This window comes from Bos grunniens, chromosome 20 (genome assembly GCF_055505025.1).
Source record: "Bos grunniens cultivar Pamir isolate PY7600 chromosome 20, Bosgru_T2T1.0, whole genome shotgun sequence".
Classification (NCBI taxonomy): Eukaryota; Metazoa; Chordata; class Mammalia; order Artiodactyla; family Bovidae; genus Bos; species Bos grunniens.
In genome coordinates, this window is record NC_141184.1 from 33,851,445 (window position 1) to 33,868,852 (window position 17,408).

Here is a 17,408-nt window from a genome sequence, read left to right on the forward strand (position 1 = left end):
CTCTTCCTTATTCTTTAATACTTAAGTAGCTTAAAATTAAAAGATACAATTTTCACCCTCATCACACTGGCAAAAATGTTAAAGTCTACCAAGTGCTGATGAGAACACTGGAATCAGCGAGTCATTCAATGCTTATGGAAAAATTACTTGTATTTTTATTTGAAGCATTTTTTTAAATAGTGGAAAAACTGAAAATAACCTAATTATTCAAATAATGGAATACTATAGTAGTTAAAATGAATTAACATATATCAACATAGAATTTATAACCAATAGTGAATAAGAAAAGCAAATTTCTAAAAAAAGACACATTCTAAAGAATATATTACTGATGTAAATTTTTAAAGACAAAAAAAGGCTAAAACACAGTCAACTTATACTTTATTAGTTGAGAAGTTATTAATATGCATCAATAAATACCTTTCTATATTCAAAGTTTACATCATATAAATAAAAATATAGAAAAAGTGATCATAGTAAAAAAAAAAATTAAAATTATTTACAATTTCATGACTGGCTACAGGCTTCTCCAAGTAAGCCTAATATATAGGGCTGGTTGAAAACCAGGGCTCTAAAGCATATTGATCAATAATTCTGTCAATGGAATCTTAGCTACTGTGATATTCAATCCTTTTACACCTTTATAAGTCTCTTATTTAACTGTAAATACTTATATACTTATATATCGTATGCCTCTATTTCCCAAGCTGTGTTCCACAGAAATAAAAACATTTTCTGCCTCCATCCAAAATTTCATGGTCAAATAGAAGCATCGTCTGTTTAGGCTTACGGTTCTCAAACATATTTAACCATGGAGCCTCTTTCAGGGAACTCACATCAGTAATCTCTACCTTAGTGAAGTGAAGTGAAATTGCTCAGTCGTGTCTGACTCTTTGCGACCCCATAGACTACAGCCTGCCAGGCTCCTCTTGTCCATGGGATGTTCCAGGCAATAGTACTGGAGTGGATTGCCATTTCCTTCTCCAGGGGATCTTCCCAACCCAGGGCTCAAACCCGGGTCTCCCGCATTGTAGACAGACACTTTACTGTCTAAGCCACCAGGGAAATCCAATCTCTACCTTAGGTTTTCAGCAACTAACATCTTTCCTAAGCGTGACACTGGAAATAAGACTCTGGACTGGCAGCCTCAGGGTAAAAAGAACTAAAAAAGAAAAAAAAAAAATTTTTAATTCAGAAACATTTCCCTACCTTTATTTAGTGGAGATGGAAAGGCAGAGAGGATAAGGAGTAAACTACAGCTCTGAGCTCAACTCCAGAGGAAAAAATAACCACAGATCATGTGCTAAAGTGGAAAACTCACAAAGATACGTATTATGAAAACACAGTGAAGAATACCTAACACAACCTTGATGGCTAGAGATGGGCCCAGCAAGGTTATCAAGGATGGCTTCCTGTGAGAGGAATGTGTAAGCTTCACCCTTTGGCAAGAACGGGAACTAGCTAAAGCAGTGGTCCCCCCAACCTTTTTGGCATCAGGGATATTTCACAGAAGATAATTTTTCCACAGATGAGGGCAGGGCGTGATGGTTTCAGAATGATTTAAGCACATTACATTTATTGAGTTACATTTACTGAGTAATGAGAGCGATAGGGAGGGCTGTAAATAACAGATTAAGCTTCTCTCCCTCTCCTGCTGCTCACCTCTCACTGTGGGGCCGGGTTCCTAACAGACCACAAGCCAGCAGAGATCCGTGGCCTGGGAGCTGGGTGGGGTGGTGGGGTTAGGGACCCCTGGGCTAAAGGATGAAGGAGGATTCGAAGCAAAAGGGGCTACAAAGGTAAAGACACTGGTGGACGCAAATCAAATGACCCTGAAATACCATTTTGCACCTACAGGTTAACAAAGACCCCAACATGTGCTAAGCTGTTTATGAAAAAATAAGTACCTTCGTATATTGCTGGTGAAGGTACACACTGGTACAGCCTCTAAGGGAAGCAATTTGGCAATACTTATTAAAATTTCAAATTTTTCTCACTTAGCAATTTTACTTTTAAGTATTTAGAGTTTGATTCATTAATACAAATTATTGTGTTATCCATAACACAAATTATTACTATTCATTACATAGTATATTTTTAAAAACTAAGGCATTTGCACAAAATACTATGTACATACTAAAAGGAATAAGGGGCAGAATAACTTAAATAATATGTTAGCATTGAGTAAAAGGGGATGGAATAAAAAAAAAAGAACATTTCACTCTGTGGGTTTGTATGTATAGATTATTTCTGGAAGGAAACACAAGAAATTAACATTGGTTACTTTCAGGGACAAAAACTGAGTGTCCATTGACAAGAATAAGAGTTTTCACTGCATACTCTTCTGTATCTTTTACATTTTGAACCATTTTAATGTGCTACTGATACATAAAGAAATTAATTAGATAAGCACAACATCTAATGGAAATTAAAGCAGTTTGAAAACAATGGAAAATGAAGTTCTAGACAAGAAGTGATTAGAAATAAAGCTTAAGAGGTGGACCCGAGTCAGTTCCTAAAAGACCTTGTTTTTAGCACACAAAGGATAATAAAGGTTCACCTCAAAGTGTGATCTGGGGACCAACTGCAAACCTGGAGAGTTTGTTAAAAATGTGAATCCCTTAAGCATCAGCAGTCTTAAGGGTATGGTTCAGAGCCCAGAGTCTGGGAGTTCTCCACAAACTGAATCTTTACATCTGAGGGGAAGAAAGATAAGGTTCAGGTACCTGCATTCTAACAAATTCCCTGGGTGACTCTATAGGTTACAGGGAGCTTCTGAGGCGTTCTAAGCAGAGGAGTAAAGTGGCCAGATGTTCACTTTGGATAGACTACTCAGGTTCCTGTGTCTAGAAGATGTGAAAGGAGTGAGGTTCTGTTGGAAGACTCTGGCAGGACTCCAGATCATGTTCGTTCACTTGATAAACACTCATGGTGCATACACTACACTCACCGCACATGTGGCAGAAATGTTATCTGCCCAAGAACTACAAGTTACACCACTGTTTTCAGAGTAAGGAGAACAAAATCCAAGGTGCTGCATCTCCCAAATCTGCTAAGAAGGCAGTAACTAGGAAGAACTTAAGCCAGTGACAGAGGGACTACTAAATGAAATAATGCTATCCCACTAGGACACTAATTTTAAAAGAAATTAAAAATGGAAACCATAGAGTTGCTTCTGGGGTTGTATGACTTGGAGTGGAGCCAGATACGGGTGGTAACGGTTCATTTGTTATTTGGCATATATTAAAATATTCTGAAATAAAACATTCTCTTTGGCCGATAGGTGTGTTTATGATGGCAAAATCCTTTCCAATCAGTTTTGATTCATCCAAAGGTTTAGTTTGTGAGTGGCATCAACCCTGATAACATAAGCTCCACATCCACTGACAGCTACATCACTTATGAGGCAAGCGTAATAAAATAGTTTAGTTCTTGCAAAGTTTTGAGCCAGGAAAGGTAAACTCGCTGACTAAAAATTTATTCACAAGAAAAGTCACTGATCAGCTAGGGGGAAAGGAAATGCAAGAACTGAAAATAAACCAAAGTAAAACCAATATGAATGAGCAATTAAAAGTCAAACTTTGACCCAGTCTGTTTATGCTTTATCAACTAAGAAATATTTCCTTTAATTGTTTATGTTTCTACAAGGTTACAGAACCATGAAGCTTCAGAGTATGAAATTATTCTTGCACTCTATCCCTCGCCTTCCATTTTCATTTTAACAAGTACCCTAATAGAGATCTATTTTGCCACAGAACAATCACCACCACCCCCACAAAAGAGAACCATCTGCCCTAAAACTTCAGGTTCCCAAGACACCATAGACACAGCCAGCCACGGTGCCAGAACACTCAAGGAAGCGAACACTTGGCGACTGTCTTTTATACCCAATTCACATGATTCCTATCCCTCAGTATCTTTTACCCCAACAAAATAGCAAACAATATTAACCATATCATTCCTATCACAGAATCCCATTTTAGAACAATTTCACACAGTCCAGTATTGTTTGGCCTGTCCCTGAACTCTGGTATGGGCTCCACCTAATACTATTCCATTCCAAATTTGTTGTCGTTTAGTCGCTAAGTCCTGTCCCAATTCTTTGTGACCCCAGGGACTGTAGCCTGCCAGGCTCCTCTGTCCATGAGATTTCCCAGGCAAGGATACTTGAGTGGGTTGCCATTTCCTTCTCCAGGGCATCTTTTCAACCCAGGGTTCAAATCCATGTCTCTTGCTTGGCAGGAGGATTCTTTATCACTCAGTCACCTGGGAAGCCCTTCATTCTGAATACTGGCCTTAATATAAATACCTCAAATCAGTTACAGACAAATCCAATAATACTTAGTTGAAATGATAGCAACAGCAGCTATTTCAAAACTCTGTTCCACAGTCCCGAAGTGTTACTTCAAAAGTTTTCTTATTCCAAACAGCATACTCAAGCAATAGGCAAATATTTACCCATTACAGATTTCTCTTCAGATACTCAAGAGTGGGTATACCAGGTAGTTCAGTTTTTGAAAGACTTGATTTATCTTACATTTAAAAAGTTTTGATAAGTGGTAATCTAGTTCAGATATTCAAGAATTAATCTAATTCAGATGCCACTCATATCATGAGGCCTTATACAAGTTATTCAGAGTTCTGAAGTATCAGAAAGGGCCTTGGAGGCTCTCTAGTCCAATCCTAGTACTTCACAGAGTGAACTAGGTGGATGCACCCTGAAAACTGGCAGCACCACACCAAAAGTACCACTGTCACCAAGGAGCCCCAGAGAAGTTAAAAAGCAGCAGAGGAATTTGACCACACAGGACTTGGGCCTGGCTGCAAGCTCCTGATCCCCAATCCCACACTCTGATCATGCCAACCAAGTATATTGTTTTTAACTGTTGTGGGAGGCTTCCATAAAATTGTTATGAAGAACATATTTATGCGTATACAGCACTTGACAGCTTCTAAAAAGTATAACAGATGTGCAGAATTAGAAGCAGGACCCAAAGGACACCACCTCTTTCCCAAATCAGAAACAATTGCTTCTCACCTTTTTATTTCCTGCCTCACGCTCAGCTTCACTCCTTTAACACAAACTCAACTACTCCAACCTCCTGCTCAAACTGTTTGATTTACTCTTTTTTTTAAATTTTATTTTATTTTTAAACTTTACAAATTGTATTAGTTTTGCCAAATATCAAACTGAATCCGCCACAGGTATACATGTGTTCCCCATCCCGAACCCTCCTCCCTCCTCCCTCCCCATACCATCCCTCTGGGTCGTCCCAGTACACTAGCCCCAAGCATCCAGCATCGTGCATCGAACCTGGACTGGCAACTCGTTTCATACATGATATTATACATGTTTCAATGCCATTCTCCCAAATCTTCCCACCCTCTTCCTCTGCAACAGAGTCCAATCAAACTGTTTGATTTACTCTTTAAATGATGCAAATGTTTTCCATAAACTGCTACCTTCAAACACTTTAGGAAAAGGAGAGAAATGAGCACCTAGCATTGCCATCAGATGAATACAGAGGCCCTCCTCAATTAACTCATTAAACAATGAAGCTAAATGTTGAAAATAGTACTTATGGCTGGGGCTACAGTCCATGGGGTGGCAAGGTACCTGAGCAAATAACACTTTCACTTTCTGGAGTGGGTTGCCATTTCCTTCTCCAGGGAATCTTCTCCACCCAGGGAATGAACTTGGGTCTCTGGCGTTGCAGGAGGATTCTATACCAGCTGAGCCACCAGGGAAGCCCTTCATTTTGATAAGCCCTTCAATATTTGATAAAATATTACCAAAAAATTGCTGATGATTGCCAACTACAAGTTCAGGACCAGAGTGTCTATTCTGGTACAGAATGCTACAGGACTATGGTTATAGGAAATTAATTCCAAAGTCTTTTGGGGTGGTCTCAACAATTAAGAGATTTCCAATGGAGATTTTTCCAGATATACGGTTCATCGTAGAAACATCATTCTCCTTTTCCTAAAGTGGGTGTGGGCGTGGGATTAGATGCTTCAAAAATAAGAGTGAAAGTAGGTAATATTCACCACCTTAGTGAAGTCGCTCAGTCGTGTCCGACTCTTTGCGATCCCAAGAGCCTGGTGTAGCCCACCAGGCTCCTCCGTCCATGGGATTATCCAGGCAAGAATATTGGAGTGGGTTGCCATTTCCTTCTCCAAGGGATCTTTCCGACCCAGGGATGGAACCCAGGTGTCCCGCATTGCAGGCAGACGCTTTAACCTCTGAGTCACCAGGGAAGCCATAATTAGGTGTATTTATATACTTTTCAAAGATATTAATAAACATCCATACCAAACATAGTCTATTATGGAGGCATTACTACACTATAGACATAGGCGCTGTATTTACCTGCCTTCGTTTGGACCTTTCTATTTAATAACATACATTCAAAGTCAAATTTCTCCCTTGCTCTTCCTAGCACCGGAGACACGTGAGCTTTTAAAGCAAACTCCTAGAACCTTGTCTGAGGACCACGTTCCAGCACGGAAAAGGCTCAAGCCGACTGGCTCTCCCGAGTGCCCCAGGCCTGGCAGTCGTGCCCAGTAAAAGGGGGTGTGTCCACGGTACCAGAGCCCTCTTTTCCGCTGCCCGCAGCGGTACCCAGGGGCCCCCTTTCCCCCCGGGGCGGCCTGGGGAGAGATTCCCAGAGCATCCAAGCTTCAGACCTACCTCGCTCCGGGTTGTTTAAAGGGGGTGTGGGTGGTGAGGGCGCAAATGAATGCCCAAACCTCTCCCACAGTGAGAGTCCTTCTCCCACCCAAGGTTCCTCCAGACGCCCCGGCTTGGGGGCGGGGGTCTTCGCACTAACAGTGAACCTGCCCCTCCCTCTCTCTCTCTAAACAAACACACACACACACACACACACGCTCGCGCGCACACGCAGGAGAGGGGAGCCTACAAGCGAAGCCGGAGGGAGTGGAGGGTAGCGTGCAGGGCAGGCCTGGCATCTAGGACGCCCCGGGAAGAAGGGTTGTCCCGAGAGGTCTCGCCCGAGGGGGCGCGGCCGGCCCCCCAAAGTCGCGGGCCTGGGCCCGGCCGAGACACAAGAGCGGGGGCCGCCGGGACCCACCAGCTGCTTCAGGTCCTCCTCCGACAGCTCCGCGTAACGGTATCGCTGCTGCTCGAACTCGTACCGGGTGGTTTTGGCCACCACCACCACCCGGGACGGGCGGAAGCCGCCGTCGGGGCGGCTACCACAGCCCGCCAGCTCGCGCGGCTGCCCCTGCCCCAGGTGCCGCCGGCTGCCACCTTCACCGCCGAGCCACGGCCGCGCGGCGGGGCCTCCCGCGCCCGGCCCCCTGAGCACCGCTGCCCGGCCCCCAGCCACACGACGACAGCTGCCCAGCAAGAAGCCTCGGTAACAAGTCATCGTCGGCCCTGCAGCGGCTGCAGGCCTCGGCTCCCCGCCGGCAACACTGCGGGCCGTCCGCGCCGCCCCTGCCTCCGGGTTCCCGCCAGACTGGCAGAGGTTAAGTGCACAGTAGTGCGTGGCCCGCGCCGCGAGGGGGACGTGCCCAGACGTTGACGGGGGCGGGTAAAGCCCGGCGATTGGGAGTCCGGAGAGCCCAAGAAAAAGGTAGGCGGGGAAAAGTGGGAGGCCTCCCAGTGGTGAGGCTGTGTTTGTTTGGGTGGCCTTTTCCATCCACGCCTGCGCAGTGGCCACTTCCCCGCCCGGGGACCGACCTCCAGCTCCACCCCTTTCCCCCGCGTCTGCACCCTCCCCCCTAGGCCAACTCTGTGAGCCAATCAGAACCCGCAGCGGTTTTGGAGGCCGAGGAGCTTCGGGGATTGGCTGCGGCCGGGGGAAGGGCTGGAATTCTATTTGATGTAGGAGCTGCACCCAGGTGGAACTGGTCTGAGGTGGCTCTGGGCCTGCGAGTACGGTTTTAAGCGCCTGGCGGGAAAGCACGTGCGGCCGCAACTCCTTGTTCTGGATTCTGTTTCGTTATTGCAGATAGACCCTTTGTTCCATCCTGCAGTATCGCGTGGCTAATGTGTCCGGCTCCGGGCTAGGGTCTGAGAAGACCGACTCAGGAATCGCTCCCCTATTTGCGGGGCCTACTGCAGAATGAAAACGCAGAGTCCCTTGTTGAGAAATTGTTAACAATTGCAAGGGAGAAAGAGAGCAGTAAGCCGAGTACCAGGCTCGGCTAAGCATGGGCTGCGCAGGTGGCAGCTACTGCTAACCTACAAAAAAAAAAAAAAAAACTATAACCTCTTCCTACCCTCCCCCTGCCACCCTGGGGGCGAGGGCGGGGTTAGCCTTTGAGACAGAGGTTGATTGATAGACGAGTCTGGCCAAATGGAACATTTCTAGATGGGGAGATACGGTTGTAAAAGTAGATAGGAAAAGAGTGAAGGGTTAAGAATGTTAATAATTTGGATCTTACTCTGTAGGCAGTGAAAGGAAAGTCGCTCAGTCATGTCCGACTCTTTGAGACCCCATGGAATAGTCCATGGAATTCTCCAGCTCGGAATACTGGAGTGGGTAGTTCCCTTCTCCAGGTGATCTTCCCAACCCAGAGATGGAACCCAGGTTTCCCGCATTGCGGCGGATTCTTTACCAGGAGAGGCACCAGGAAAGCCTAGTAGGCAGTAGTTGACCTTTTGGAGGCTTTTAACTGGAAAGAAGTGAGTCCTGAGAGCAATGTTTGATGATTACTCATCTGGCTTTGGAATGTGGAACAAACTAGTAGGCAAGAGAAGGAAGGGCGACTTGGGCACTTTTGGCATAGTTACACTTAGATCCGAGCTATAGAGTAAAAGTAATGAAAATGGAAGAAAATGCCCCTATTACAAGAGGGGAATCAAGTGGCAGTGCAGACCCTAGTTTTCGTCCCTCCTGCTCTTTAGATCTATTTGTTTTGGCACCCTCTTTGCTTCTTTGTAGTCCTAGCACTATCGGTAACTAGCTCCTGGACTTTGAGCAGGTTGCTTCATCTTTCTGGGCCTCAGATTCCTCATCTTAAAATGAGGGAGTTGAGCTAGAGTGATTCCAAGGTTCTGCCAAGCACAAATTGATTCCAAATCTGTGACTTTTAGTTTTCAGCTAACCACTACCGCCAGCATTCATTCATGGGTTCACCGAATACTCACTGAGTCCCTACTATGTGCCATGTAGTATATTAGACTGAGAAATACACGATGGAGTCTGATAGATGTTTGCTTTCAGTAGGTCACTTACCCCTTCTGACCAGAAGCTTTGCCTCACAGCAGCTGCTAATAGTGATTTGCAGGGCACACTTAAGCATATGTCTTAACTTCTGTAGGATGTTACTCATTTGTAACTGAACATTCTCAAGGTCCTTTCTAGTCGTACTGTTTCAATACTTTATAATTACTTAGCCATCAGGAAGAAAGAAAAGGGAGAGGTCATAGATGACACTGCAGTTTGAAGCTTGGGTGACTAGCAGAATGTCAGTTCATCCATTTGATAGAAAAAAATGAATCTAGAAAACCTCTTTTGGATCAAACTCTATGAGTTTTGTTATGCATATACAAAATTTCAGACCCTGTCTCTTCCGATTTCACCATTAAGTACTCAAATTTTTACATCTCCCCCATTTCCAGCTACAAACTTGTCTACACTGACAACTTCTCATTTGATAGATCTGCCTCTTTGTCCATTGTTATTTTTGGATCCCATCTTCTTCCACCTGCTCAAAAATAATACTCCATCAAGTTATCACCTTTATTATACCTTTATCTTTCTCTATTGGACTTTCCTCTTCACTATTTAAACATACTCATGTCTCAGACATCTTTAAATTAAAAAAACAAACAAACAGCCATCTAAGCCCTAGCTCTTTATATATTGCTGGTGGCTCAGGTGGTAAAAAAATTTGTCTGTAGTGTGGGAAACCTGGGTTCAATCCCCAGGTTGGAAACATCCCCTGGAGAAGGGAATGGCAACCCATTCCAGTACTCTTGCCTGGACAATCCCCATGGACAGAGGATCCTGGTGTGCTACAGTCCATGGAGTCACAAAGAGTCAAACAAGATTGAGTGACTTTCACACACGTGTCTTCTCTTTATAGCTAAGATTCTTGAACGAGTCATTGGTTCATTATTGGTCGGCATCCCTGCCTCCTACTCATCCATCATTCTGTTGTAATCTGGTTTCTCCCAACCACTTTACTAATTACTGCTGTTTCCAAGGTGACCAAATATCTGTTTGTAAACTTGTAAGACATTTATCAGCCTTTAAATGACTTGGTCCTTCTCCATTTGAAATGATTATCATTTTCTTTAGAAATTTTTACTCTGGTTCACAATGCACCAATCCCTAATGGTGTTCTGCCCATCCCTCTGTCCTCTTTCTGAGTTCTTCCCGAGCTCATCTTTAGGATCTATCCATCCCTTTCCTTTCCTTCCATTTTGTCTCTGTCTATCTCCTTCTCCACTCTTCTGCATGAGCTTCTTTACTCTTGTGTAATGAAAAGAGCCTGGGTTTGGGATTTTAAAAGACCTTGGTTCAAATCACAGCTTTACTATTTATTACTTTTGTCAACCTTGAACTATTCCCTTAAGCTTTGTGAGCCTACTTCTTCATTTACAAAATATAACAGCTTCCTTGTAAAGTTATAAATAATATGTACAAATGCCTAGCCACATGCCCCTTATGAGGTATACACTTGATAAATATTAGCTCTCTTCACCTTCCATGACTTCAGCTACTATCAGTATCTTTAGACCAGCCTCTGTCCAGAGCTTTAGATCCTTGTTTCTAGCTTCCTGTTGGATAAAACTTCTTGAGTCTTATATATACAACATGTGTTAATAGAGATCAAATTATATTTGATTACCTGCTATAGGTGAGGCACCCTGCTAAGTGCTAATGATAAATAAAAGATAGTCTCTCCCCTTGAAGAACAAACAGTCTGTACAATGGTAAAATTATACAGAGTGTTATAGAAATTTGAAGGAACACATCTTAGCTTAGCCTAAGAGGAGTTAGGGAAAGCTTTCTGGGAATGTCTCAAGCTAAGTCGTGAAGAATAAGCTAGGTATTAGGCAGAATCAGCAAGAGTAAGAAAGGAATTCCACAGAGTAAACAGTGTGTGCAAAGGTATGAAGTAATAAAATAACAATTCTGAAACCTAGAACATTTAGAGGGAGGCAGGCAATGGTGGGAGGTGAGGCTAGAGATTTAAGACAGAGGAAAGACCTTAAATGTTATATCCATGCTTAGGAACTTGACATTTATCTTCTGTATGCTAGGAAGCCATTGCAAAGATTAGGAACAAATTTATTAGAAGAAATACAAGCAGTGAGTACATATCTAAAGGATCCTCAGCCTTATTAGAAATCAGAAAAATGCAAATTAAGGTAATAGTGAAATCGTCTTTTATGTCCATCAGATTGGCAGATAGCAAGAAATTTTGGTGATCCACTGTTTGAAATTATTATATTATCAAGTGTTTATTAGGCTAAACATTTGCCAATTATTTCAGTAACTCCTCCAAGGCTGTAGTTTCCAAATATCATCTTAGAAATTTCAACTACATTCAAGTATTCACATCTCTGAATTCCACGTATGATGTCAAAAATTACCAGTACTGTGGGTATAATCTGGCCATGCAAAACAAACTAAAGTGTTGGCATTTGTGGATTTAATATCAGTTTCAGCTACCCTCAAACAACTAAAATAATCTGTTTGAGTTTCGTACTCAGACCCCATCTATGACAAGGCTGGTGTTCTTTTCTAGTGAATAAATTTACCCAGTTAGCCACATCTCAAGCAAGCTGTATTATTCTCAACGTTTTATGGGGGAGAAATTATCATTGTGATGTTCACAACTTGAAGGTTTATAAAACTTAAAATTTATGCTTCCCAATCATTACAACCCCTCCAGCTCACTTCATGTACATTCTAATTCTGAAAGATATATACCACCACCCTCTGGCTTTTTGAAACATGACATCCACATACTCTAATATAAGGTATTAGTCCCTGACAACTAAGGGTTCCTGGTTTTGGCAGTAATGGATGTAACATATTTGAGAATATTTAGCTGGTTTATAATTAAGCTGAATAACTTGGTATAAAATTACTCTTGACGGGCTTCTCTGGTGGCTCAGTGGTAAAGAGTTCACCTGCCAATGCAGGAGACATGAGTTCTAGCTCTAGTTCAGAAAGATCCCACACACCATAGCCCATGAGCCTGTCCTCCAGAGCCCGGTAGCCACAACTGCTGAGCCACACACCTAGAGCCCATGCTCCCCAACAAGAGAAGCCACTGCAGTGAGAAGCCCATGTACCTCAGCTAGAGAGTAGCCCCTGCTCCCCTCAACTAGAGAGAACCCAGGTAGCAATGAAGACCCAGCACAGCCAAAAAATTAAATAATTAAACACTACTATTGATAGATAAGAATGTTTTCTATCAGAATGTTTAGATTAAAAGAAAAGAATTTGTATTTAGAAATCTAAATTTAGAAAATTTAGAAAAGAATGTTTAGATTAAATGTATGATTGGATATCATATTAAATATATCTAGAATATATTTAGAATAATTAATATTCTAAAATATATTTATCTAAGTAATTTTTAATAAAAGCTGGTTCTATGAGAGAAGATGTGTGCTTTGGAGTCACCTACCTAATAACTTGTGAAAATAACTATCATTATATGATTGATCTCTTCACATTAAAGAGAAGGATGACAAAGGATACAGAAAAGTCAAAAAGAAGTAGGCTAGATGAAGATATCAGGGAGATCCCCCAGAGAAGGGAATGGCAACCCCCTCCAGTATTCTTGCCTGAAGAATTCCATGGACAGAGGAGCCTGGTGGGCTATGGTCCATAGGGTTGCAAAGAGTCAGACAGGACTGAGTGACTGACACTTTCACAGAGCAGAGATGAAGATATAGGACAAGGAGAAGCTATAAGATGTCCCTATTTCTATTATCACTCCAAAATATTACTAAATATATGCATAGAGAGTATCAGGAGGAATAGCAGAGTGGAAATGGGTTGAAAATCATAAGGTAAATATGTTTCTACTTTTAATAGCCATGCCATAATCCTCAGATAAAACATTTGAAGCATTGAGAAAGTTCCTCTTTACACTAAACACGGGGCAAGGAAGAACATGTCAGGAAGGTAAAGAAAATCTGTTTCTCTGCTTTACTTCAACAATTTAGTATAATCCTAGTGTTCCCATACCAGCTAAGGTCTTAGAACCAATTCTTTAATATCTTCTCAGATGTCTCCCAATTTATGTTATGCTTCTAAAGAAAAATTTCCTCTGAATTTGTTCTGCATCAGAGTCACTCTTTTAGAATTTAAAAAAAAAACAAACTTAAAATTCCTGATTTTCCATTCTTTTGACTTTTCCTTCATGTTAGAGCTCTTCTTTATTGTTTTTTTCCTTCTCTAGACATTTTCTCTCTTCCTCTCTCTCATTAACTTCTCTTCAGTTCCTGAGTCATTGCTTAATTTAGAAGTAAAGGATTTTATTTACTATATTTCTTCTATAGTCACTGGAAGAATAAATGAAAGTTAGATACTCTTAGTAGTTACAGAGTTACAGGGAAAAAGTAAAACTTGCAACAGTTGTAACATACTACCTAAATTATAGTCTAAAAGAGTAATTCAACTTTCATATGCTAAGCTTTCGAGCCTGAGTTCAGATTTGACAATAAATGCACATATATAATTGCTTTTACTATTATATATGGTATGGTACATATATATATATATGCTTATACTATTATATATGGTACTATAATAAAATAATGTCGCTTTTTTTTAAAGTATATTCAAACGTATATTTCCAAATGAATATTATTCTCCAACAAAGAAATGAAACTGTAATGTTATGCCAAATATGTTTGTTTAGAACTTTTTAAGAAATAATTTTGTAAGTGTGAGTTATTCCTTATTATGGACTAAATGTTTGTGTTCTTTCAAAATTCATCTGTTGAAGGCTACTTACAATGTGGTGATATTTGGAGATGGGGCTTTAGGAGGTAATTAGGGTTAGAAGAGATTATGAGGCCCTGGTCTAATGTGATCACTGTTCTTGTAAAAAAAAGACACCAAATATCTTGCTCTCTTTTTCTCCCCACTCACTCCCTGTGCTCCCACAACAAAGAGGTCATGTCAGGTGGTAGACCCTACAAGCTAAGAGAAGAGGTCTCAGGATGAAACCAACCTGTCAGCATCTTGATTTTAGACTTCCCAGCCTCTAAAACAGTGAAAAATAAATTTCTGTTGTCTAAGTCACCCAATTTGGTATTTTGTTATGGCAGCCTGAGTAGATTAAGATGCCTTTAAAGGAATATTGTTTAAGGGAGATAATCAGAAGTCATTTTGATGCCATGGGGTGATCATTCTGGATTGAAAAGTAACATGTGGCCATAGGTAGTGATACTGATTTTCCTGTGTAACTCCTGAAGTATCTCTGAAGCACATCTCAAAGGAGAAGCATCAAAATTCTGTTGTGTGCAATTATTGAAATTACTGTGGCTTACCTTAATAACGGCATTTAAGAAAAAAATTATTTTGGCTACATATGATATATTTGTTTTTTAAAAGGTCTTTGTACAGCCACACCTACTAGAATATTAATGGAAATTTAATTATATAAGTAAAGCAAAGAACACATTAACATATTTCACTTTTTGTATACTTACTATTTTAATATATAGGTAATGTATTTTGCTCATTCCTTCAACAAAAATTGGATACTGACCTTGAGCCAAGCATATATCAAAGTGCAATAGACATAAATGCAATAATAGATATTCTCTTTAAAAGAATTTACACCGTGAATAAATAATCTTTTAGAATTAGGGAATCCAAAGGTTAAACAAAAACATACATTTCCCAGAAGAAAAAACATGATAGAACATGTTATCATGCAGTTATAATGTTTTTCAAAGAAATGACTCTGGAACTTTTGTAAAATATGTTTTATGGCCAGACAAAATATGACTGAAAAATAAATACCTTAGTGAGATATTTATCAAATCACAATTTACTGTATTAACTATTGTATCCATCAATGTGATGAACAGCCCAAATTAGTAATCAAATCTTATTCTAAATTAACTTCTTTTAAAATAATAAATTTTGAACTTTCATAGGCCATGTGTTTCTTAAAGTCTGTCATTTTCTTCACAATAATCAAAATACAAAACCTCAGAATTATTATACTACATCAGAGAAACATTTTAATTGCAACAAATTATATTTCTTAAATTTTTCTGTTAAATTGTTCAAGGAATGAATAGGATCTTCTCATTTAGTGATTAGGATGGTCTAGTTTTTGTCAGTAAAGTGATTTTTTTCAATGAGGTGTTTTCTTTGTAGATGTTGTCATGTTCATAGCAGTATTCATGAACAGGCAACAGACTGTCTGTGGGTCCACCTATAAGAATCTGTGATATAAATGTAAAATTGAATACAATTGAACATGAATATTCATGAATATGCATGCTATCAAGGAAATGAAACATATAGAATCTATATTTTTAAGTAATATTTGGAAATGTTCCTAATTATAAACATAATATTTTCATATAATTAAACCTTCCCTTAATTCACAGGCAACAAAGTTTAAAAAGTCAGACATTTTATTGCTTCCATTACATTTAGCATTTATGTGCAACACTCCTGGAGAAAGTGCTAGAAAAGTTAGCAAGAAAAGATGGGTTCATATGATTGACATTTACTTTCCCTTATTCCCACTGTTTCTCATTTTGTTTGAAGATAGTCACATATCACCCCTTTCCTGAAATGAAATATGGTAGAATACAGGATCTATTCATAAACATGACATTTGTTGATGAAATAATTTTGCAACTTAATCTTAATTACAAGTTAACATTTTTAATGGATCAGTTCAATCGTTCAGCCATGTCCAACTCTTTGCAACCCAGTGGACTACAACATGCCGGGCTCTGTCCATCACCAACTCCCAAATCGTGCTCAAACTCATGTCCATCGAGTTAGTGATGCCATCCAACCATCTCACCCTCTATCATCCCCTTCTCCTGCCTTCAGTCTTTCCTACCATCAGGGTCTTTTCCAATGTGTCAGTTCTTTGCATCAGGTGGCCAAAGTTTTGGAGTTTAGCTTCAGCATCAGTCCTTCCAATGAATATTTAGGACTGATTTCCTTTAGGATGGGCTTTCCTGGTAGCTCACCTGGTAAAGAATCTGCCTGCAATGCAGGAGACCCCAGTTCAGTTCCTGGGTCGGGAAGATCCCCTGGAGAAATGAATAGCTACCCACTCCAGTATTCTTGCCTGGAGAATTCCATGGACAGAGGAGCATGGCAGGTTACAATCCATGGGATCACAATTGGATATGACTGAGTGATTTTCACTTTCACTTTTAATGGATACCAGCTCATTTTCTAAAAGACCTCATTCTACTGTTGACAATATAAATGTTATAATGATTTTAATTTATAAATTTCATACAGTTAAAAAATAATTAAACCTTTTATTTGATAGTAACAAGAAAAGTCATATTTGCTTAGGTCTCTGGCTCACTGAGTCTAGCAGTTTATGATCCTGCTCTGCATGTTTCGTGTATTCTTCCTTTTGATTACATTTTTAGTACTAGGCCAAGGAAGCTATTTCATCAAGTTTTGCACATGTTCTTTGATAGATTCTTAAATTATGTATGATTAAAATAGCTTTAAGATTTAAATGATCAAAAATTGGGGAAATGCCTGCTAATACACTATTTTTGTAAGTCCTTTGTCAGTCCTCCTTAAAGCAAAATTCAGGGCTAAATGAAACTATTACTGAAAATACTCGGATGACTTTATTGGAATAGCTATATCTGTATAATAAAGCTGGGCTTATTGTTTCCTTGACAAGGTTTTTCTCCAAATATAATGATGGATTTTAGTTTTAAATTCACTCATCAGGACAAGCACTAAAACCTAAAAATCCATTAATCAGTGGTTCCACTGCTTGTTCAATTTACCAATCCTGATGTAATAAAAGAAACAGCACTTTTTGCCCTAAGTAAAGAAGGTCTTTGAAAGAGAATAAACAGGGTTTATCAGTCTTTCAAACCAGATTTGCCTGTTGGCTCCATTACTAGTATTTATAATTTCTCTTATAATGGCCAATAATAGGAGAATGAGAACAAGTGAAGAGAAATATGAATATATGATTAGTTTCAGTGTAGCAATGAATACTTTACATTGTAAATATGGTTTTTTATGAGATGTATATGCAGATGATATGCAGGTATTGCAATAAGCCTGACTTTTGGTGAAATCCCAAAACAGGCCTCTGTAGAAGTCTGATTTTCAGACCTGCTTCTCAGATCCAAACATCTAGGGCTCTAACCCCCACCACTTTGAGCAGACAAGTTCCACTTTCTAAAAATCTGTTTCCTATAAAGGGTTGTGAATAAGATC

At 40.2% G+C, this 17,408-nt stretch overlaps 2 protein-coding genes across 14 annotated transcripts in view; both read right to left on the minus strand.

Moving 5' to 3' along the window:
• The window catches only part of NADK2 (NAD kinase 2, mitochondrial), a 45,928-nt gene extending 37,704 nt beyond the window's left edge, over positions 1 to 8,224 (minus strand). For 4 of the 7 annotated variants that reach the window (XM_086361434.1, XM_086361427.1, XM_086361433.1 and 1 more), the window contains exon 1: positions 7,092 to 7,499. Coding sequence is in view for 2 of the 7 variants with exons in the window: in XM_086361423.1 (XP_086217549.1) it covers positions 7,092 to 7,664 (573 nt within the window). In the remaining 5 variants the exon portion in view is untranslated. Of the gene's footprint in view, positions 1 to 7,091 lie in introns of all 7 variants that reach the window. The other 3 variants (XM_086361423.1, XM_086361422.1, XM_086361432.1) reach the window with 2 other exon arrangements.
• Positions 8,225 to 14,638: 6,414 nt separating this feature from the next.
• Positions 14,639 to 17,408, minus strand: part of RANBP3L (RAN binding protein 3 like) — a 322,025-nt gene continuing 319,255 nt past the window's right edge. For 3 of the 7 annotated variants that reach the window (XR_015148652.1, XM_086361436.1, XM_086361438.1), the window contains one exon: positions 14,639 to 15,406. Coding sequence is in view for 4 of the 7 variants with exons in the window: in XM_086361436.1 (XP_086217562.1) it covers positions 15,363 to 15,406 (44 nt within the window). In the remaining 3 variants the exon portion in view is untranslated. Of the gene's footprint in view, positions 15,760 to 17,408 lie in introns of all 7 variants that reach the window. The other 4 variants (XM_086361437.1, XM_086361439.1, XR_015148653.1 and 1 more) reach the window with 3 other exon arrangements.